This window comes from Eleutherodactylus coqui, chromosome 8, assembly GCF_035609145.1.
Source record: "Eleutherodactylus coqui strain aEleCoq1 chromosome 8, aEleCoq1.hap1, whole genome shotgun sequence".
NCBI lineage: Eukaryota > Metazoa > Chordata > Amphibia > Anura > Eleutherodactylidae > Eleutherodactylus > Eleutherodactylus coqui.
Window position 1 is genome coordinate 139061737 of NC_089844.1, and position 23166 is coordinate 139084902.

General features: G+C 46.0%; 1 protein-coding gene across 1 annotated transcript; it reads left to right on the forward strand.

Moving 5' to 3' along the window:
* Positions 1-1535: 1535 nt before the first annotated feature.
* ZDHHC4 (zinc finger DHHC-type palmitoyltransferase 4) lies at positions 1536-16539 on the forward strand. Its single transcript, XM_066576553.1, has 7 exons — positions 1536-1668; positions 3803-3932; positions 4561-4622; positions 7113-7291; positions 11327-11452; positions 12656-12900; positions 14813-16539. Exons 2-7 carry the CDS (start codon positions 3810-3812, stop codon positions 15047-15049), a joined length of 972 nt encoding a protein of 323 aa, XP_066432650.1. The 5' UTR covers positions 1536-1668; positions 3803-3809; the 3' UTR covers positions 15050-16539.
* The last annotated feature ends 6627 nt before the right edge of the window (positions 16540-23166 follow it).

Consider the following 23166-nt stretch of genomic DNA (forward strand, 5'->3'; position numbering starts at 1 on the left):
GTGGACAAGTCCTACACCTCCTTGAAGACCCTAAAACGAACCTTCAACGCGCTCCAGTTATAGGCTCATGCGCAGGGAACTGTGAAAATTAGATAGAGAATTAGAGGATAGACATTTTAAGGGGGGATTGTGATAGACATGATGATTATTTTGTATAAAATGTCTATCGATTAATATAACCCAAATGTATTTTGCTATTGTAATGACTTCAACCTAATGTGGAACTCTGCTGCATAAGGAAAGAGTTAAATCACAGTGTCATATATATATATATATATATTGCTTGTGCTCATGGATGAATCTTCAGCCCTGCCCCCCACGCTGAAACTTCTACAACAAAGGAATTGCTTCAGCCTGAGCACATGTTGATAAGGCTGTCTGCATGCTAAAGAGGACGAAGTTCAACCTACATCCTGGCTAGTAGGAGGTGGGGGATTCTATATGATCCGACAAATGAGAATCCTATATGTTACTGATGTAACCTGTTGCACGCCCATTGTGTGTCTGTACAATAAAAGGTCCTGTCTGGCTGTTTCTGGGCAGAGAGCCATTTTTGGATATGAGATTGATCAGCTCGTGTCTCAATCTGCGCGACGATGTGTGCACACGATACTCAATTTGGAAGCGACAAAATACCCCAAAAGCCTGCTGGAGAAAAACATAATCCAGAACAATGCTACATGCGCCACTCCCTGACTCTTCCAAAAGGCAATTTTTAAAAGCTGGCAAGTACGGGTGAACTTACCGAGGCTGAAAAAAAATCACACAAGATGGCCCTCGCAGTGCCCAATGTTTTCAATGGGGCCGGCGGCAGTATTGCACCACGTGCTAGGTGCATGTAGTGCAATGTCTGTCCACGGCTGAGGATCGCTACTTCCCCGAAGCGATGCAAGGCAGTGTTGATATATAAGTGGCTCGCATCCGCGGGGACATCGCATGTTGGTGAGCGCGATGTCGGGCTGTGATTCAGACAGATCACACACTCGCTGGTGTGAAGTTAGCCTAAAAGAAAATCTTTATTGCCCATAGCAACCAATCACAGCACAGCTTTCATTTTACCTCAGCAGTGTAAGAAATGAAAGCTGCGCTGTGATTGGTTATGAGCAACAAAGGCATATTTGCTTTTAGACAGCGTGGTGCTGGGATATATCTCTGTGGCCACCCTGTACTATATACATTACACCCAACAACAGCTCAACTTACTCAAACTTTACAGCCCCAAATCAGGATAACCTGCTCAGCGTTCTGTGCTCGATTAAACAGTCTGGATCTCTATCAGCGGCGGGCAGCATATATCTATATTACACTCAAGTTCGGCACTAACAACCAATCAGGTTGAATCAGACAAGCCAAACAACCAATCAAGTTGCTGGAATTGTGAATCGGAACCAATGAGGTTGCTGGAATTGTTCATAGTGCCGAACTTGAGTGTAATACAGATATATGCCGGCGGGCAAAGCAGATCATGGGCGCTCTGACTCGGCGCTCGGCTTAGAAGTCTGAGGCTCCCTCTGCCCTGCCGGCGTTCTGCTATACGGCCTGACGGCTCGTTTGCTCTTCTTCCGGGTTTCCCAAGATGGCGGCGCCCAGTGTTCATGTGTGTCAGCCTGGAAGGATGTTTCTCCTTGTGTTGTGATGACCGCAGCGGGTCCACAGTAATCTGCTAGGGTTTGTATTGGTTTATGGCGTTATTATGGGCTGTATTCTTATCCCACTGGTCACTTCCTCTTCATGAGACATAGTTAGGATATAGTTTCCATGGAAACGTCATGCTTCTAGAACTGTAAGTCACAGCATAGCCTCAAAATCCCAACACTCAGGTGGAACTGTAGTTTTCCGCAGGGGTCCAGAAAGCTGAGATAGGAGCTGTCTGCAGGGATCTCAATCTACTGAATCATGGATGTCTGACTTGTGAGACCCTCCTACTGATCCCAAGACTTGGGGTCTCATTTGCCCCACTTCTGGCCAACGCAGTATCACTGCTCTGGTCAGCATGAACGGAGGGCCGGCGGTGCATGTGCCGGGTGCCGCCATTCATTTCAGTGGGGCTGACGGAAATAGCCAAGTATAGTGTCAGCTATTTGCATTTTCGGCAGCCCCATGGAAACAAACGGTGCGGTGGTACTTAAGCTCTCCGCTCGAAGTGACGTCACTCTGATTGGAACTGTGATGGAGAAGCGAGGAAAATGGGACATTCCCCCCACCCCACACCCCCCGTTCTTGTGATCAGTGGGGTCACAGCGCTTGGACTCCCACCAATCTGCTACTTATCCTCTGTCCCATGGATAGGTAATAACTACTTTTTACTGCTATGCCAACTGTGGCTAGTACCCTTATAACTGTGCCAGCCTAGGCCAACCTCCCTAACCTAACCATTGTGTTAAAGGGAATCCGTTGGCTCCTGTGAGCTGTAGTGCTAAATCCAGGGATGTGACGAATATACTGCCCCTCCTCTGTGTTCTATCTTTGTTATTGCATGCTCTATGTAGGTAAAAGCACAAAACAGGACTATCCCTGTCATCCCCTGTGTGTGCCGCCATGTAGTCTGCCAGATGCGTGCAGCCACAACTTTGTAAGAGGATAGTGGGGGAAGGCTAAGTATAAGGCCAGGTTCACACGTGCGGACCGGATTCTGCAGGCGACAGGCTATGAGCCCAGCCAGCGACCCTGCATACCTGAATAATCTGTATCACGGATGACCGCGGCAGCCCGCCGTCGGCCATGCATGGTACTGTTTTGTTTTTGTTTTAACCCCTCAAGGACCGGGCTGTTTTGCAGCTTAAGGACCAGACACTTTTTAGGGATTTTACCCATGTGGTGGTTTTACTGCCCTATTTTATTTCCTTCAGCTACCAAAATTATTTTTGCTGCATTTTTTTCCCCGTCACATATAGGTCGTTCTCCATGGGGGAGTACTGATAGCATTGTTCCCTCCACACCCCCCATCCCCCCCGAGAAGCTACTTAAATACCAACCATTTTTTAAGCAAAATAATCGCTCAAAAGCTCGATCTTTGAGCGCTTATCTGCTTGTGTAAACGGGCCTTTAAAGCGCCGCCGTAATTTTACTGTCAGCGGGGTTTTAAGCCCTTGAGCAGGTGCCGTAAATTTACTGTGCCTGGTCCTTAATGGGTTAATGTTTGTATTTCCTGCGCCGTTTCTAAGCGATGATGCAGGTAGCTGCAGCCCATTCACAATGTTAATTGCATATGGGCTGCTGGTCAGATTGACTTCAATGGTGGCCATCTGCAGCAAAAAAGAGCATGCTGCTATTTTTTTCCTCTGTTCGCGGAATATGTAATTCATATCTGCAAGTGTGAGTGAAAAAGCAAAAGTATATCCCTTTGAATGACTGTTTTGCTGCCCTCGCCGATCATGGATTCTGCAATTGGAATCCGCCTGTGTGAGCCCAGCCTAATAGTCACATCCCTGGATTCAGCTTATAGGAGCTGATAGATTCCCTTTAATAATATGGGACGGGGGTTATTAAAGGGGGGTTAATTTTATAGCTGATTTTGCTGGGGATTATAGTATTACATGATGGCCGCTCATAATAATGACAATTCATGTAATCTACATCAGAAGCCTATTGAGTCCACCAGATTGGGAGCTACACTGGGTCATAAAGGAGGGTCCTGAGTGGGGAGCCCCCTCTGTGCTGTGTATTTGTCATGTACAGGGGTTAGTGTGATGAGGGCAGCATGGTGGGCTGTGGGTACATCTCTGTGGTCAGCTCTGTACTAATTGCTGTGATCATTCTGTACAGTGTGGCATACACTAACCTACGTTGTGTTTTATTCTAGTCTCAGCATGGACTTTCTGTCGCTTTTCACCCTCTATGTGTTTTTCCTCGTTCTATGTGTCTCTCTTTTCTGCTGCTTGTCTGGAGGAACCCCTGGTGGTCTGGACAGCATCTTCCATAGAGCAGAAGAGGTAAGTTGGCCCTTCTTCCAGGTCATAGGTTAGTGGTGCCAGTAAAAACTGCCCGGACACAATGCAGTTGGAACTCCATCTATCTGATATTGATGACTGATCCTAAGGATGGCTCATCAGTGTTTAAGGGGTTTTCCAGACTATTGATGACCTATTCTCATGATAGGTAAATAATATTTATCGGCTGGTAACTGCCACTTGAGACCCAGCTGATTGTGCGCCAGCTGTCAGTGCTGCAAATACACAACGAAAGCTGCTGCTCCAACCCCTGTGTAGTGGTAGGTGCTTGTAATTGCACGCTGGGGTCTTATTGAAATGAATGACTGCTGCATCTGCAGTTACAAGCACCGGACACTACACCGGGGTCTGAGCAGCGGCTTCCTCTCCGACCCCTGTTTATTTGTGGCAGTGACAGTGGGCGCCCGATCAGCTGATAAGCCGAGGTCCCGAGCTGTAGACCCCACCGATCAACTATTGATGACCTATCCTGAGAATAGGTCATCAATAGTATTTCAGCTAGAAACCCCCTTTAAATCTTGGGAAACTCCTTTACCTTATGAGGTGTTCCTTTAAATTGTAATAAGGATTCTAGTTCCTTTATAGTCCGCTGATGTGTTTTATATTGCAGGTCATTTCCCTTGTGTTACCGGCATGGCTTCAGAGATGCATCCACTGTTGCTTCCATACCAGGTGAGGAACGTGATTGTCCTAAAATCACACATTTAGTTCCAAAGGTTTTGATTGAAGTAGCAAAATCTGGTACATATTACTATTCTGCAACAATTCTCCCCACGCAGGGCGCCGTATAATCAGCCATAAATGCTGACACTACTACATTTTTAGTAGGAGACCTATTTTGTAATATCCCACCATTTTATCAAAAGCAATGAAATGGGTAACTTTTACCCTAAAATATGACCGTAAACAATTAAATGGAACAGAACAATGGTCATTTTGGTTCTAATTAGTTATATATTCCCAATGGTCTTGTGGAAAGATATTATAGTCAAATAGATCAACATAATCTTCTTTCTCCTTAGAACTATCTCTTTGTCTAAGTTCCGGGACATCGCCCAGATCAATGCAGAGCCCCCCACACAGCCCCGCACCCCTCCTAAAATCACTCATTTAGACCACAGAACCAGTGATTTCAGTTATAATAATAGTTAAAGGGAATTTGCACAATTGAAATCAAATCAAATGCCCTTTAAGACCTAATGCCAGACTGTTCATTACAGTGTAGCATTACACTCTGTCCCCGCTCACATATGAATCCACTGCACCGCGTACTGTTAGGCTCCGCCCTTCACCCGCCGGTCTTCATATGAAGTTTCCTGTCCTAGTAGGAGTTTCCACAGGCTGCACTGACAGCAATCGGTTTATGTCATTCGTAGGCAACTGTTTTAACTGTGGAGCAGTGGTCTTCAACGTAAGACTGGCTGGCCACGGGCAATACTTTATAGCGTGATCCGCGGCGATAAATCGCACATGGATAACGCTTGAAACGCTTTCTATAGGATAACTATGGAAAGTGCAGCCCGATGTACATGAGCGGGAAATCCGTAGTGGTTTTCAGCTCACGTCTAAAAATCGTGATGCTCCATGATGAACCTATCATTGAGATAGGCTCACCGCGGTGACCTTCAGTGCTCCCCTGCGGTGGAAAATTGCTCACGATATTCCGACTCGGCCGTGGACTGGCGGCCTAAGGCTCTCTAGCTGTTGTGAAACTAGAAGTCCTATCATGGCATGCTGGTAGTTGTAGTTACACAACAGCTGAAGGCCTATTGCTTGCAGACCACTGATTTGTCTGGTACAAAGGAGCAAAGGCCAATGATTATTATTTTTTTACCTAATTCCCCTTTTGGATTCTGATTCTTCCACCAGAGTTGATCTAAGATCAAGTAGATTGGGGTGAAAATCGAGTTTCAATTTGATCCCTTGATTTTGGTGGATCAAACTAGTTGAACTTAGTTTAGCAGCTGAAATCCAGGATAGCGGACTCAGCTGATAACCTGATAGGCTGTTCCTGGGTGGTGAAATTACACCCACAGTTGCTGCTGCTAGCAGCCATGTTTTTACTATCACTATGTATACTGAAAGCATATTTAGGATTTCAGCCGCAGTTCAGCAGCGCTGCTGATGAGAGCCACCTGATTGGCTCTTTGGCACCACGTGACTACACGGCTGCCTTCAGCAGCCGTGCACTACACACTACAGTTAAGCAGACGTGCACTACACACTACAGTTAAGCAGCACGGGGTTAGGTTTAGGGTTAAGGTTACCTAACCCTAACCCTAAACCCTAACCCCGTGCTGCTTAACTGTAGTGTGTAGTGCACGTCTGCTTAACTGTAGTGTGTAGTGCACGGCTGCTGAAGGCAATCCGCGTGCACGCTGTGTAGTCACGTAGTGCCGAAGAGCCAATCAGGTGTCCCTAATCAGCAGCACTGCTGAACTGCGGCTGAAATCCTAAATATACATACTGGAAAGATCGCTATGAATGCTGGTAAGATCACCTGACTACAGTAACCAATCACTGTGAGCGATACATTTCTTCTAGATTCAACCTTTTGATGGCAGATCAAGTGAACTTGGTTTTGCAACTCTTAGATGAAGAAGTGTTGGTGCAACGCCTTCTCATTAAACCAAGTTCCGCAGCTGATCCCAGTTTAACTAAGACCAAGCTCACATGACCGTATGATTACCGCGTATTACGCAGGCTCTGTATGCCCGTGTAATATGTGGTAACTTGCAGGAAATCAATTACATTTCCTTACATATTTCCACTCACATTAGTGAGTTGGAATTGTGTAATACTCAAGTGCAAAGTAGAACACATCATGTTCTATTTTGCCACATACATACGCGAGATAGAGCCCATCGTCCTCTAAGGGCGTGTATATACAATTGTGTATGGGTGGTGGGTATGCGTCATCGCTAAGTGAAGGCGTGGGAAATATAAACAAAAAAACAGGTGTACTCTTCTTGACAGCGTGTGTGAGTACGTGGTCCTGCACAGTACAATTTTTCCGCCATATGTGGCTGTATGCAGGGTCACGGCCAGCCTCGCTGAGTTTTATGCTTATGGCCATGTGAGCCTGGCCTAAACCTGAATCAACAGCATCGTTGGTGCAACCCGTCCTTAGTAATCTTGTATTGATCCCTTGTCTGGTTTTAGGAGCGGTGCTTTTGTCTTCTTGCACCTAATCCTGGATACACTGGTGTTTGCAGAGTACACCTGGGAGATTCTCGGCTACAGTCTGGAGCTGGAGATGAACTGGATGTTGGTTTTCCTGCCCTACTTTCTGATTACAGTAAATCTTTACTACTTCTACAAATGCTGCACAACAGACCCAGGTACGTGCGCCGTGTACAGGCCCGGGGACGCGCGCCGTGTACAGGCCCGGGGACGCGCGCCGTGTACAGGCCCGGGGACGCGCGCCGTGTACAGGCCCGGGGACGCGCGCCGTGTACAGGCCCGGGGACGCGCGCCGTGTACAGGCCCGGGGACGCGCGCCGTGTACAGGCCCGGGGACGCGCGCCGTTGCAGTGATTCACACAGTATCTAATATTCCTTTATTACAGCATCAGTGGGATCTAATAGATTATATGTTCTATCTTTTATATATCGCAAAAAATGACTTGTAAAAGTAGAGCACAGTAAAATTTAGGCGCCTTTTACACGGTCTTGCTTGATATTCCAGCAAGATCGTTTGTGGATTGATCAGGCCGTGTAAAAGTGCAAGTGATCAGATTACACACGAGCAAACACTTGTTCATTGGCTGATTGGCTTGTTTTTTGTGAGCATAAAAATGCCTGCTGATCAGCTGTGCATCTCCCCTGTGTAAGCTGTGAGATGTGTAGCTGACCAATGACAGCTGTTTGGGGATCATATTAAAGTGGTATTCCAGGCTTTTTTTTTTTTTACTGATGACTAGAGATGAGTGAGCACACTCGTCCAAGCTTGATGCTCGTTCGAGTATTAGGGTACTCGAGATGCTTGTTACTCAAGATGAACACCACTCAGTACGCGAGTCAATTCCATTTCCCTTCCCCGGATGTTTAGCACCATTTTCTAGCCAATAGACATGCGGGGAAGGCATTACCACTTCCTGCTGTGACGTGCCAGCCCTCTGCACGCCTACAGCTGAGAGTAGCTGGTGGGATCAGGTGACCGCCGAGTACTTAAACTGGTCCCGCCCGCGGCTCGCTTCAGACGCATGCTGGCAGAGGTTAGGGAAAGTGCTGCTGCTGATATAGGGAAAGTGTTAGAGTAGGATCCTGTCTTCAAGAACTCAACGGCCCTTCTTAGGGCTACTCCTCATTGTGTGCATTACTGTTGTGGCTGGCTTGGAGCAGTCGTGCACCATTTTTTTTAAAGCATCTAGGCCTGTGCAGAGCATTTTACCGATACCATTCTCAGTGTGCAGAGTATTAGGCAGAGTTCTCACCGTTAAGCAGCGCGCTAATTTTTCCTGGGCCACTGCAGAGCATTTCAGCTATACCGTTCTATGTGTGCAGTGCATTAGGCAGAGTTCTCATTGCTAAACAGTACACTAATATTTCTTCTGCCCCTGCAGAGCATTTCACAGATACCATTCTCTGTCTTGGGTGAAGTAGCCGCAGTTATCAGCACTATCCACTGGCTTTATAGTTTTCTGCCCCTGTGCAGAGTGTCTCATAATACCCTTTCCTTGGGTGCGGTGAACTAGCCGCAGTTATTTGCACTATCCACTGGCTTTATAGTTTTCTGCCCCTGTGCAGGGATGAATACCTGTGATTGGAGCATCGAGCGCTGCCTGTGATTGGCTGAGCGGGCTGCCAATCACAGCAATCTCTTGCTGGAGGCGGGGGATTTGATTCCCCCGTCACTAGCAAGATGCTCCGCTGCCTGCGCGAAGCTCCTGAGAGCAGCCCCTTGTGACACCGACGGCACCTTCAAGGTGCGTATATTGATTTATTTTTTCTCTCAGGCAGTGTAGCTAGGGCGTTTAGCGCTGCCAAATACCAAGTTGTGCCGCGTTTTCGGCAGCGCTGAAACAGCTGCCCATTCATTTTAATGGGCGACACAGGGCTGAAAATGGCTTGTGTGAACAGCCTCATTAAAATGAATGAGAGCATTGTACAGCATTTAGCGCTGTGCTAAAATGGAGTTTGGTGTGTTTTTTGGAATGTCTAGAAAGAGTTAATTGTATTTACATTGAGTTCTATGAAAATAATTAACTCTAGTTTCGTTGGTTTCAAGTTTACCTGGTTGTTTTTGGATGGATTACCAAAAAACTAGGTTTTACTGTATATAGAACTTAATAAATAATTTTTATATACCTGATGATCAAGTTGGTTGCTGAAGGTTGTGTATTTATGTATAATTTTTTTTTTTGGAGGCTTTGTAGGTAGAGATGAGCAAGCATACTCACTAAGGACAAATACTCGAGTGAGTATTGTCCTTTTCGAGTACCTGTCCGCTCGTTAGAAAAGATTTGGGTAGCGGTGGGGGAGAACAGGGGGAAGATCTCTCTCTCCCCCCCCCCCCTCCCCCTTTCTCTCCACCTCCCCCCCCCCCCCCCCCCCCCGCCTCCTTCCTCTCCCTCCTGCTCACTCCCGCAACACACCGCTGTCACCCGAATCTTTTCTCACGAGCGGGCAGGTACTCGAAAAGGACAATACTCGCTCCAGTATTTGTCCTGAGTTAAACCTTTTTGATCAAAAATTAATATAAGACACTGTCTTATTTTCGGGGAAACACGGTAGTACCCTGTCAGGTCCAGGAAAACTATTGCTGAAAATCTCTCGATTGGCCAACGATCAGCTGAAAAATAGCTCAGTGTAAAGGGCTAATTTACACGGTTGTATTCAGTTTCAGTCTATGAAATACGCAGCGTTTTCACGGACCAAAATTGTGCATAGTCTCTGCTTCTTCCTTTTTTTTTTTTTTGTACTTATTGCGTTTTTCACATAGGCAAAAATAAAGGAGGGCTCCATTGATTTTATGCATGTATCATGTATATTCACTGCGTATTTACGCAATCCCATTAACTTTATAGAGCTGTTTCAATACATTATACAGACCAAAATAGGACATACTGCAATTAAAAAAAGAAAAGTTTTATTTATTTATTTTTCTTCTTTTTCCCACATGTATCATTATATCAAATGTATCACTGAGGTGATAAATTTAGCTTATATTAGACACTTTTCACTTCTTTTACTATGTAAAAACAAAAGAAAAGCACATCTGTAGTGAAACAGTGTTAAATTCCCAAAGCTGTACTGTACTTCGCTAGCTGCGACTCGCACAGCGTAATAATGCAGAGGAGAATCCGGAGGCTTCCAGCTCCATTCAGCTAGCACTGAAGTGTAGTCTCGGAAAACAAGCAAGAAAGGTCCCCTGGCGTACATCTAGGGAGCCAGGTAAAAGCTCTTTTACATGGGACTACCTGTTGGGTGCAGATGCCCAACAGGCTGTCCCAGCGATACTCGGTCCTGTGCTTTTACATAGGAGCGATTATCATTCAGTGCATGGAGGCGGAGTGGGCCGGGGATCCTTGTAGCCCACCCACTTCCATTCACCGTAAACAGGCAGTCATTTATAGATGAAGCACTGCCTGTTTTCACAAGCTGATCGTCGTTCAGTTTTTAAATGGCGCATTTTTACGACCTAACAGAGCCATGCCTCCCTTTCTTGGCACTTTTTAAAGTGCTTAGAGAGGAGTAATATGTGTGTGATACCCCAGTTACATGGGCCGACTGTCGGGCCCTTTGGGGGCCGATGTCCATCCCAGCAGTGATCGCTCCTGTGCGTTTACACAAGAACGATCATCGCTCAGTGAATGGAGGCTGAGTGGGCCGTGGATCATTCGAGGCCGCTCGTCTCCATTCACAGTAAACAGGCCGTTGCTCATAGATGAATGACTGCCTGTTTACGCAGAACGATGCAGCGGCGGACCAACGGTGACTTTTAGGTCTGCATGAATCTTTTCACTGCATGCATTCATATTGCACAATTAGTGTACAAACCGCTCAATCTAATGAGCAATTCGCATAATCATTCTGGCACGTAGAAAGGGCTTTGAATGTGACATATGGCGCATACAATGTTTTTTTGCCCCCTGGTTAGCCAGAATTCTGTCACAATGACCCCATTATTTCCAAAACCTGACTACCCGTGCCCCACTCATACGGATGAGGGTTTGCTGCAGTGTTTTGGGGCAGGTAAACGATGGAGAGATTTGTGTTGCTTGTTTTAGTTCTTGAAGGACACATTGTGACAAAGTGCCGCAGTGTGAACTGCATCCAAATGCAAATTTGTTTTGTCATCTTCAGGTAAATGTTAACCATTTAGGAGAAAAGTACAAGTAAAATTAAGATTTTTTTTTTCCTTTGTATTCTAGGAAGAGTCACAAAACAGAACGAATCGCTTTGTACTCGGGTATATGCCTATGATGAGATTATGTTTCACCGCGGCAATGAGTGTCCAACGTGTCTCCTGATGAAACCGGCGCGATCAAAGCACTGCGGTGAGGAGCTAGAATTTACAAAGCACAACCCTGAGAAGCCGATGTTGTTGTAGAGGTTTTCAAAGGGGTTGTTCAGGATTAGAAAACCTTGGCTTCTTTCTACAGAAATAGTCCCACAGTGGTCCATGGGATGTGTCTGGTATTAGGGCTCATCTAAACACATGTAAAGGGGTGGTCTTAGCATGTTGCTGGCCCTTTAAATTAAAGCTGGCTCAGTGATCACTATTGGTCACCCGGTGTTTAGTTGTTATTGCTAGAGTAAGCTATGACTGGCCGTACGTTTCCCCTAGAGTGGCAACTACTGGAGAAATATAGTATTGCATGTGGCCATGCAAAAAACTGTTAAAGGGCCACTCCAGTGAAAACACAATTTTCAATCATTGTACACTTCACCTGATTACGTGTCACACTCTGGAGGTCTCCTACGCATGCTGTGATCACTTCTGTGGAATGCAGCTTCCTGTCTGGGGGTGGGGGGGGGGAGCATAAAAGCAAATGACAAGTTTTCTGTGGATCCGTTTCAGTGTGAATCCACATTAGTTGGGAGAATCCAATGATCTGAGCGACTTCTAACGAGGTCTGGACATCGGTGCTAGACTAGCCGGAGCCGGGATATCACTGCCAACTTTTCTTGTGCAGCGGTGTGGAGAGTATAGTGAGAATGGTGTGATTGGGGAAAAATATGTAGTGGAAGGGAATACTTTGCCGAAAACGGTCAAAGGAGGATGTCTGGAATCGTTCTGATGAACAGGTGCTGCACAGTCAAGAGCTGTACGTACAACTTCCTATGCCTTAGCATGGATGGGCTATTGCAGATGACCAGTTCTAGCGCCATTGTGCCTAAGAGAAATAAAAAGGCGAGACTCCATAGGGGCAAAAGAGCACAAAACTTGTATCACTGAGCAGCAGAAAAACATCTCCTGCTCAGATGAATCCTGATTTCCATTGCACCATGAAATGGGAGGGTCAGTATTAGGCACAAGCAGCATGAATCGATGACCCCTTCCTGTCAGCTGTACAGAACATGTCAGCAGCTCCATCTAATTTGCAACAACTACAAGAAACTTCCTGTCCGTAGAAGGATTTTTTTTTTTCACCTGTCCAAAAACTATTTCCCCTGGTATATTGGAGTTGCTGTAGGACAATGTCTACATCCATGTTACAAACTGTCCTCCTCTATTATGTCTGCCTCTTTCCCTGCAGGTGTGTGTGGCAGCTGTATACAGCGGTTTGACCATCACTGTGTTTGGGTGAACAACTGCATTGGAGCCCTGAATATCAGACACTTCTTGCTGTACTTGCTGAGTCTGACTCTCACTGCCGCCTCCCTCGCTGCGGTGATTACAGCGTTCCTCCTGCAGGTGGTGCTTCTCTCACATATGATGACTGCAGCCTACGTGGACAGCGAGGGACATGAAGAGATCATGAGCTTGGCTTATGTGATACAGGTAGATATGGGCCAACATGGTGGGAAGGTTCTAAGCCAATCCCAAAATAAAACCAATCTCGTACCCGTAGTATGACATCACTTTAGACAGTTGCTTTTTTGTAGAAACTGTCTTGCTGCTGCTAGTGCCACAAGAGATTAGAGGATATCTGTGGGTGGATCCAGCAGTAAATGTTGAATTGTCCTCCAGCGCCACCACAGGAGAAGTGTAGCATTACACAGTTCCCATTGAATTCAGTAGCCTAATTAATCATGGTCATAGAATTTCTCAATGGGGTACTTGAATAGTACAAGCCCTTAATATACCTCTATGTCAGTGCAGATTATTATTGGCTTTTCGTTCGAACACTTGAAAGGTCCTAGCTGCCTGTGTTGGAATGAAATAGTTGTCTTGTTTTGTCTTGTTTACTGCCAACTTTATGGCTTCTTTTCAGAATTCATTAGAGAGTTGTTTATAGCGGTTATCCAGAAAATAATCACTATCCTACTGAAAGTAATTGGAGAGCTGAGCAAAAATCAAAAGTAGTATTCATTTCCATATGTTACTACTTAGTGGGGCCCCTTTGGCGCACATACTCTCCTTGACATACTTTCTACTAACGTCTGTTACACTTCAACTGTTATTTCCCTCCATTCATCCTGCAAATGTCTTGAGTTCTCTCAAAGAAAACGCATCGCCCTGTCTGCAAGGAGTGCCGTAAATGGACATTTGAGCAATGCAAGAACGTTCTATGGAGTGAAGAATCGCACTACTCTTCACATCAGATGGACATACGTGGGAGTGGAGGATACCTTTAGCTTGAGTGTGTTGTACCAACAGTTAAAGAGATTGTGCAGTTGTAAACTATTCATGGCCTATCCTCAGGATAAGTCATCAGTAAAAGATTGGTGGGCCTCCATTGTCTGGGGCCGCCTGCCTATCAGCTGCTAGCTAGGCCAGCGTGTTTGTGCATGGAGCTGATTTCCGTTCTTACTGTAGTGGTCAGGCTTGGTATTGCAGGCAAAAGTTCTAATTTTTTTTCAATGGTAACTTGGTCTGCAATACCAAGCCTGGCCACAACAGTAAGAATAGAGCTGTCTGCTTCTTGCAGAATTAAATTCAGTACATGAACTTCTTTGTGAGAACTCCCCAGATATTTGCAGGATGAATGAAGGTAATACCAGCTGAAGTGTATCAGTCCTTAGTAAGGAATATTTCACAGAGAGTATCCAATGTCATTAGGGCCAAAGGAGCCCCACTAAGTAGTAACATATGGAAATAAATACTAGTTTTGCTTCTTGCTCAGGGGTCCAATTATTTTTGGTAGGATAGTGCACTTACTCTAGTCAAGGTCCAGTGGTGCCACCATCCCCATTTGTGGCCTGGTCATGTGGTATAGTGCTCATTTGTCGGTAACGTCATGACAAGGGGGCTGGTTGTCTGGCTCATTTTAGTAGCTGAGCCAGCCCCCTTCTTGTCTCTGCATTGGCTATGACAGATAAAGGACCTGATCTAGTTATTGAAATGAGCCAAACGGTCAGCCCCTGCCTTGATGTCACAGACCACTAGAGGTCCATACCGCGTGACCCGGTTCTGACACCAATGTAGTGGGATTGGGGTGAGTATAACTCTCCAGATATACCCTTTAAATGTGACTCTCTCTAAATGACTGTAGCCCCTGGTTATCACAGTTTAGAAATGGTATCTACATACTTTATATCCCCAAGCTGCTCAGATAAGTACTGTGCCAGCACCTGTAAGGGTAACAGAGGAGGAGGCAGCGCCAAAGGCGGCCTTGGGGTGAGGTGAGTCACATGATCACAATAGTCAGGGGAAATAAAAGTTGCCAGCTTCATTCCACCGATCACAAAACATCCAATCTACATTACATATAAAGATGCTGGACTGGATCTGCCTTCTTTTGCCTCCCCAGCATTTGTTCCTGACTTTCCCGAGGATTGTCTTCACCTTGGGCTTCCTATTCCTGCTGCTTCTGTTGTTAGGCGGTTACACCGGCTTCCTCTGGTATCTGTCCCTGACGAACCGGACTACCAACGAATGGTGCAAAGCTCGGAGGATTTCGGGGTCTACGAAAAGTTACTCAAGAGGAATTGTGGGTAACTTGCAAGAAATATTCCAACCTTACACCCACTGTAAGAAGGAGAGATGAGCGTTACTGTCTGCACAGCAGAGACTGGAATAAGCTCTTACATATCCAGCCTCCTGCCTATGACGGGGATGGAGCCATGCAGAACGGCTTTATCACCTGAATTCTATTCTAGCACCGCTTTAAAAGGGGTGTTCTGGGCTATTTTTATTGATGACTTATCCTTAGGATAGGTCATTAATAGTTGATAAGTTCAGGACCCCGACCAATCAGCTGTTCTGGCGCCCACTCTCACCGACAAAACACAGGGTATGGACTGGAAGCAGATGGCTCCAATCCTGTGTAGTGGCCAGTACTGGTAATTTTAGATGACACATTAATTTTAATAGGAGCTGTACCTGCAATTACCAGCATCAACCACTACACAAGAGTTGGAGCCATCTGCTTCTGCGCCATACCCTGTGTTTTGCTAGTGACAGTGGGCACCCGAACACTTGGGGTCCTCAACCAATCAACTTACTATGACCTATCCTGATTTATAGGTCATCAATAAAAATAATCCAGAAACTCCCATTTTAGGGTTTGCACATTGTAGTCACAGGTTCTCAAAATCTCATCCACAAAATGTGAAGAGTCTAAATTTAAGCAGTTTTGACAAGTACAGTCAGTCGTTAGATTTAAAGGGGTTATCCCAACAAAAATAGCTGATCTGACATGATGGCTGATAAATGTATGATAGCTGGAGCATCCAGGGATCATGAGAATAGTACAGATGTGTATATGCACGACTACCGCTCCATTCATTTATATGGAGATTGCCGAGCATCTCCCCCAGTCCCATAAAAGTGAATGGAGCAATGGCCATTTCACCACTCCATTATGTAGATAGATTCAGGGTGCAGTGTTCTCGTGATCCCAGCAATCGTACACTTATCACCTATCTTGTGGATAGATAATGTTTTGGGTAGGATAACCCCTGTTAAAGGGAACCCAGCACCCTAATTTGTAGTGATATTCTAAAGTACTAAGGGTATACAAACTTTAGTTGAATTGGATTGGTGCTGCATACAGATAAGCCGCTAGTGGTGGAAACAGACACTAAGATGTTTTTGCTTGCAAGGGGATAATGAACATCAGAGCCCACCAAATCGCTTAGTTATAGCAGGGGTTAAATGGGTTGATGGGACTTTTAAAACTGATCACCAAGATATGTCATCAATAGTTGATCAGCAGGGGTATGTTGCTCAGGATCCCAACCGATCGGCAGGCCTGTCAGTGCAGATAGCTCTGGAAGCTGATAGCGCTGTCCGTATTGCAGCAGTCGGGTTTGGTACTGCAGGCACAGGTCCCATGGAATTCCCAGGGGCCGCTGCAATGTTGACACTAAGCTGAGGATACGTGATCAAGTTGAAAAATCCCCAGACAATCCCTTTTAATGCAGTGTCCTACTATTACAATGACTAATGAATGAATCCATGACACCAGTAGGTCTTAAACCCACCTTAAACATGTGAAAACCTTTTAGCCAATAAAGTAATTATTTTGTAACCGTTTTATTCTTGTTTAGTAAAATACTTTGAGTTATTGTTCGTTATTTAATATATGATGCAGACCACCCGCGGAGGACTGGAATGAAAGGGATCTTCTGGACAAACAAAGATGGCTGAACCGCTTCTGTGACTACCTGATGCATTAGTAATATCAGTCGATTAACACACTACATGTTGCTCTGACTGGCCAGTACGGCTCATGGGGGCAGCACTGGCCGATAAAAGCAGGTGTAGCGTCTTACACACTGTAATAGCATGCATCATAAGTCTATCAGGGAGGCAGAGAAGGGGTTCTGACATCTTTGTTTGTCCAGCACTAGAGGGTCACTCCAAGGGCTCTTTCACACGACTGTATGTGTTTTTCCATTCTCTCGTCCGTGCTGCAAATTAGCATAAATGGACGATTTTTCGCGATCTCGGCCAGAGATATTTAGTGTTTTCTCGTCTATTCACGCTACCGTGAGCGACGGTTTTAGTAAAAAAATAAAAAATACATTGCACCCTGGAAAACCTTCACTCAGCATAATTCCTCAGGCTGCCTTCAAATGGCTGAAGAGAGGTACCTGTACGCTTTTCGCAGCGTTGCTAAACTATCCCCCCCCCCCCCACCTCCTATGGGAGTCGACGCCATATCTGGGTAAAAAGATAGTTCTAGAACTATCTTTTTACCCACTGTATAATTGGGGTGCGTATTTACATCACGTATGTTCCCTTTTTCACACCGTATATGCACCCATGGGGGGAGGGGGGGGTCATTTTCATGGGTTGGGTCCACTAGATCATCTAAAAATGCCAGTGACTGGTACTCCCTACCTTTTATTGCTTGGTGACCATTGGCAGCTCTTTGTGTACCCCCACAACAATGGGATATAGCAGGATTACACACTGTGCCTAAGTTGTATAGAATTGGTTTGAGGAGCATTCTAGAGAGTTCCTATAAATGGTGTGACCTGCACGTTCACCTGACATGAGCCCACCCAAGCATTTATGGGATGTGCTGGAGAGGCCCATTCACACCTGAGATCCTGCCCCTACAAATACCACAGGGCTGTGAGGGGTTATCCTGATGTCCGCCATCCAGTTGTGGAATCTGTGCCATCTCAAGTTGTTGCACTTTGCAGGCTAGATGGTGTTCTACATGATATTACTTTCTGTCCCATGACTTCTGGCATGTTAGGGCCTATACCTACCTCATGGTAGGAGCTGTATTTTATAGGAAACCCTTACTTCCATTACCAATTGCCAGTACAGGAACGATATCTCATTCCCCTGGAGGGGGCCAGAGACCATATATTGGTTTAAGCTGTCCTGCCTTTTAGAATGAAAGGGCTGCAGCAATCAGACTGCTTCAGCGCTGCTTGGAATTCTGTTACTGGAAATCCTGAGGACTCATTCAGCACTAATGCAGCCACATTTAGCTACTATATTACAGCCCAACACTTTGCCTAATGATCTGATTAGAAACTTTCATAGCTCCCTGTGAGATTGGGTGATTAGATCCGCAGTCAGACTGGTATTTACGGTGTAATAGACACATTATGGTCATTTGAAGGAGGGCTCACGGTGATCCCCCGCATGAGATCTGACAGTTTAGATCATTTGCAATGTCTGGCAGCCATTGATCTCCGCTGTGGAAGTGAAGTAACACGCACATTTGTGGTGAGCTGGATGTGTACTTAATGACCCCTTTATCAGAAACCCCGGCCCTTTCACAATTGGAGCGTCCTTGTATGGATATTAGAGCTGTGACCCCGGACCGCAGCACAAAATCATTAGATCAGTTTCAGTGGAAATCCACATTGGAGGGGAAAATCCATTGATGTGACTTCCTGGTCATCGGTGCTCAAGCAGCCGGGGCCAGGAGGGCACTATTACCCTTGTGGGGGTTGCGGTGTAGAAGGTATACTCAGAATGGTGTGATCAAGGAAAACCATCCAGCAAAAGGGAATCCTGTGAATGGAAACAACTAGCCAACAAAAGGGGGCAGAAATATTTTTCAACAGGGGCTGCGCAGTCAAAAACACTCAAGTCGTTCCTCCTTACCCTAGATGACCAATAACAGATACAATGGTACTGGTGGTATGCTAAGAGAAACAGAAAGGTGAGATTCCAGCGGGCGGAAAAGCACAAATGTATCACTAAGCAGCAGAAAACGCCATCTGGGGAGATGAATCCTGATTTCTGCAGAATTTGGCACAAGCAGCATGAATTGATGACCCCTTCCTCTCAGCTGGTGGAATAATGATGTGGGGAAGGTTTTCTTTGCACAGGGTCCTCAGATACCTGTGGATGGACACCACACCGAATTGCTGCCATTCTAGGGGGTCTTTATCAATCAGCCAATGAAAGTTTAGATGGCAACTCCAAATGTGTGAGTGCCCTTTAGCCATTGTTTCCATGATCATGCAGGGCTGGAGCCCAGTGAGTGTATGGTGAAGGGGAGAATTCACACAGCAGACTTGCTGCAGAGATTTCTGCCACTGAGTCACTTTCATTCATCTCAATGGGGATGTTTCACTTGCACACCAGATTTAGATATAAATGGACAGACAGACAGACACGTACTTGTGAACACCTTGGACTCTAAAAAGTGTTAGGCAAATTGCACGCGAGTGGAAATTCTGCAGCGAGACTTCATGTGGAATTTCTGCTGTTGCATGCTACCATAGGATCGCATTGGTTTATGCATTCCTATGCAGACAGACGCGATTCGGATCGCAGGAAAAATCGCGGCATGTCCCATTGCACTGCGCATTTGCGGTTGTGTGCAGCCGACACATCCACAGAGCGCAGACGCCGGACAGGTAAGCCGCGGGTCACAGGGTCACATCCCGCTACGGCAATCTTGCAGTCGGAATCCAACCCGGCAGTCTGCATTGGGCCTTAATTCTAAAGTAAAAAGTCCATCATGGGCGTTTTATAAAAACGTTTATTAATAACACTACTAATACAGAGCATACAGTAGTGACATGTGCTCTTCACATTTCTTCTATGATGTGGAAGTAGGCCATTATGGGCTGGGTCCCAAAGTTCACATTAGAGTGGGAGGGAGGTATAAAAACATGAAGCATTGCATAGGTATGTAAGGAACCTTCAACATAAACCCTGTGGAAAACATCAGGTAAGAAGAATGTGGATCCCAAATTACAGCAGAGAAATCTCATACAATCCAATTTAGATCTTTAAAGAGCAACTCCGTCCTCATTTACAGCAAAGTAAGGCCCAATGGCCACAAGCGGATTTCATTTATTGCATCCGCAGTGGAGATCCACCGCTCTAGCCACCCATAGGGGGGCATTGGGCAGCCGCTCTTCATTTTAGTCCCGCAGATTTGATTTTTAAATGCTTTGCGGATGCCACCCGCAGATAATAAATCGCAGCATGCTCCATTTCACCGCAGATCTGGCTTTATTCATCTCTAGGGGAGCTTAGAATCCGCAGTGCATCCGCAAATACATTTAAATGCATTTGGGGGTTTGAAGGTTAGAAGTAATTAGGGAGATGGGGTGGCAGATTTTTTCCGCAGAGCATCCGTGTGGGAAAAATCTGCGATCTCCTTCAAGGGGGAAAAAAAATAAATAAAAATTTAGGATAACCCACAATGCATCCGCTGCGTAAAACCGCATGAATTCTCTGCACGTGCCGCGGACATGAGGCCTAACTTGGTGCACACCTACAGATCGGTAACCATTCTAGTTTCCTATTAAGGCTAGCTTCCATTCATCAGACACGTCCGGCCAGCTGTTTCATGATGGGCACAAGTGATGCCATGTTTGTGCATTCTCTGCAATGGTCCAACATCCATAGTTGGACAGAAAACCACTGCATGCAACATTTTTCTGGCCAGCACCCGGCCTCAAAACTGCTGCACGGGATGTCATGAAGTGTCCCATAGAAAACTATGGGATTGGGTCTGGCATCAGGAGCATTTCATTATAACACTGGGTGGTGGGCCATATGGGGACCCAGCCTTACAGCGAGAAGCCCCCACTACACGAGTCACGGCCGGCAACAACCGACTAATGCCCAATTCGTGATCTGTTGTCAAGCTCAGCCCACATTTACGAGAGATGGAATTGCTCTTTAGTTACATAGGATGCATCAGTAAATATGGCCACCATATAGATTATTCCTTAATATACTAGAGAGGAAATAAAAACACTGTCTTTGGAATAAATAGCATAAACCAAACTAAAAGGATTTTCTCTTAATTCCTTCCTCCTCTTTCCCTTAGTAACAGCTATAAAGTAGCCTTCAGCAGGGATGACCATCCAGACATCGGTCACCATGTAGGGTTTGTCCCACAAAGGAAAGTTATCCCCTAATAACAAGGTAGGACAAAAACTTGCAGACCAGTAGCAATACAAATTGCTGGGACCCCCACTGATCTTTAGAACAGGGGTCTCGTGTCTCCAGGAATGAACACAGCAGCATTCACACAGCCACTCCATTCAATGCAATGGAAGTTAAAGCACTCGGCTACCTACAGGAATTCCTCTGAAATGGGGCAGCAGCACACATATATGACCATGGCAGTGTTTATTCCTATACAAACCAGACCCCATTCTTGGGACCAGCAGGTGTCTCAGCACTCGGGCTCCCACCGATCTGTAAGGCATCTTCTATCCAGTGAATGGAGCACAACCACTCTGAAGGGTAACTCAACAAGATCCAAATGTCTCACTCGAATTATTGGTAATTCAGACCGTTGCAAGTTTAATCACCGCATAATGAAAACTTCAAGTGTTGTGATTCCTCAGTATTGTCAAGGTCCGCTCTTGCAGTAAGTGGATAGGAACAAACTTGCTTACTTTTAGAGGCTGGAAACTGGACCCAATATGTCCAACCGAGACAGGCAGGGTTTTTTTTAGGGGTGCTCTCACAGATGGCAGAAATGTCCTTCACAAAGTCCACATCTTGGAAGCGGGCTTGCTGCAGCTTCTGCAAGACATGCAAATCTGCCGGAATATCGCAGCTGCGTCTGACACAGCGCCCCACTAAGATCCCATAAGATGCATACAATGAAGTGATTAAAAAAAACTTAACAAGTTTTGCCTGTTGACATACTTGCTGTCCTGCTGCTGCACGGGAGAGAGTATCGCTGGCTCACAATGGGGAGGCTGCAGGAGATTTTTCTTTTCGCTTTTCCCGGCCCTCTCTATTGACTTAACATAGCGGCAGTTCAATACTGAACGGCTGCTATTTACACGGGGCAATCAGCTCATCGTTTATGCTACATAAACAGCCCCCCCCCCCCCCCCCCTGCTTGCCACTCTGAGCGAGCCAGCGCTAGTAGCTCCCGTGCAACAGCAGTGGAGCGAGTGTATGCGGGGATGGGTGTCGGGCATCGTTTGCTCGACCTTCATCCCGTCTAAAAGGACCTTTAGAAGAGGAAACTAAAAGACTTATCAGCTGGACATGATTGTGCCAGATTTTCAGCTTCTAACTGAAAATAAACACTTGACAGCATGCAGAGATCTAGGGAAGTGTTGAGGAAGTGATAATATATATTCTGCAACTTCTAAGCATAGCTTAAGTCTAGGTTCACACAGGGCGGATTTGCCGCGGTTTTGCTGCAGCACATCCGACCGCGGCCGCTAATCTCAGGAGTAGCCAGCCATGTGGACGAGGTTTCTCAGAAACCTCGTCCACACAGGATGGCTAATCCGCTGTGGTAAATCCGGTTGAAACCGCAGCTGCGGCCGCCGCTTCAAAAGAAGCAGCATGTCTGTTTACTTTCGTTTTTTTGTTTATTTACGTCGCGGCTGCGCTCTCCTCTATGGGAGCGCCGGCCGCAACGGAAAAGCATGCGGCCGGGCCGCTTCAAAGCCGCCGCGGCTTAAACCGCGGCGGTTCTCCCGGTTTTTGCTGCGGCCAAACCGCGAGATTTCTGACGGGAATCCGCCCTGTGTGAACCCTGCCTAAGGATACCCTTCTGGTTGGTGCGGGGCCTGGGACACGGAGCGTGATAGAGGATGCTATACTTGTATCATGCCGTGCCTTCAGCTCCTGCACTAGACAACTCGGCAGTTCACATGAAAATCCGCATCAAAATCCACATAATTTCTGCTTCAAAAACCGCGCCATTGCTGAAGAGTGTGAAGTGGATGTTCATGCGGATTCGCAGCAGAATTCATCCCTGCTATTGAAAGAGTGAAAACAGCTGCAGATCTACAGGAAAATCCACACCAATTGTGCAGATTGACACAGAAATACTGTAGATTTTGGTCTAGATGTTCCGCTACATGGGCATGTACCCTTATATGGGAGCAGTCAGCTCTCCTGACATCTCTGGCTTAGTAACCATTGTATCCCCCATTACATAATTCTGGAGCCTCTTGTCTTAGGGCTGTGGTGTTCCGTTCCTCAGTTATTCCTCCTAGATGCTTGTGAATAAATTGACAAGTGGGCGTTACTAGTTCATGGTGTGTCTGCAGTCTGACATTGTCCAATCAGTATTGACTGCAGGGACACACCCCATTGACAATAGGAATGGTAATATAATGTCAAATCATATATTTCCAGGAGGAATAAATCACGAACAGCATAGTAAAGAGTTCAAAGAAACATTAGTCCAGAACTATTTCACGGGGAATACATGTTTTTAGCGCAAAAAAAAAAATGTCAGGA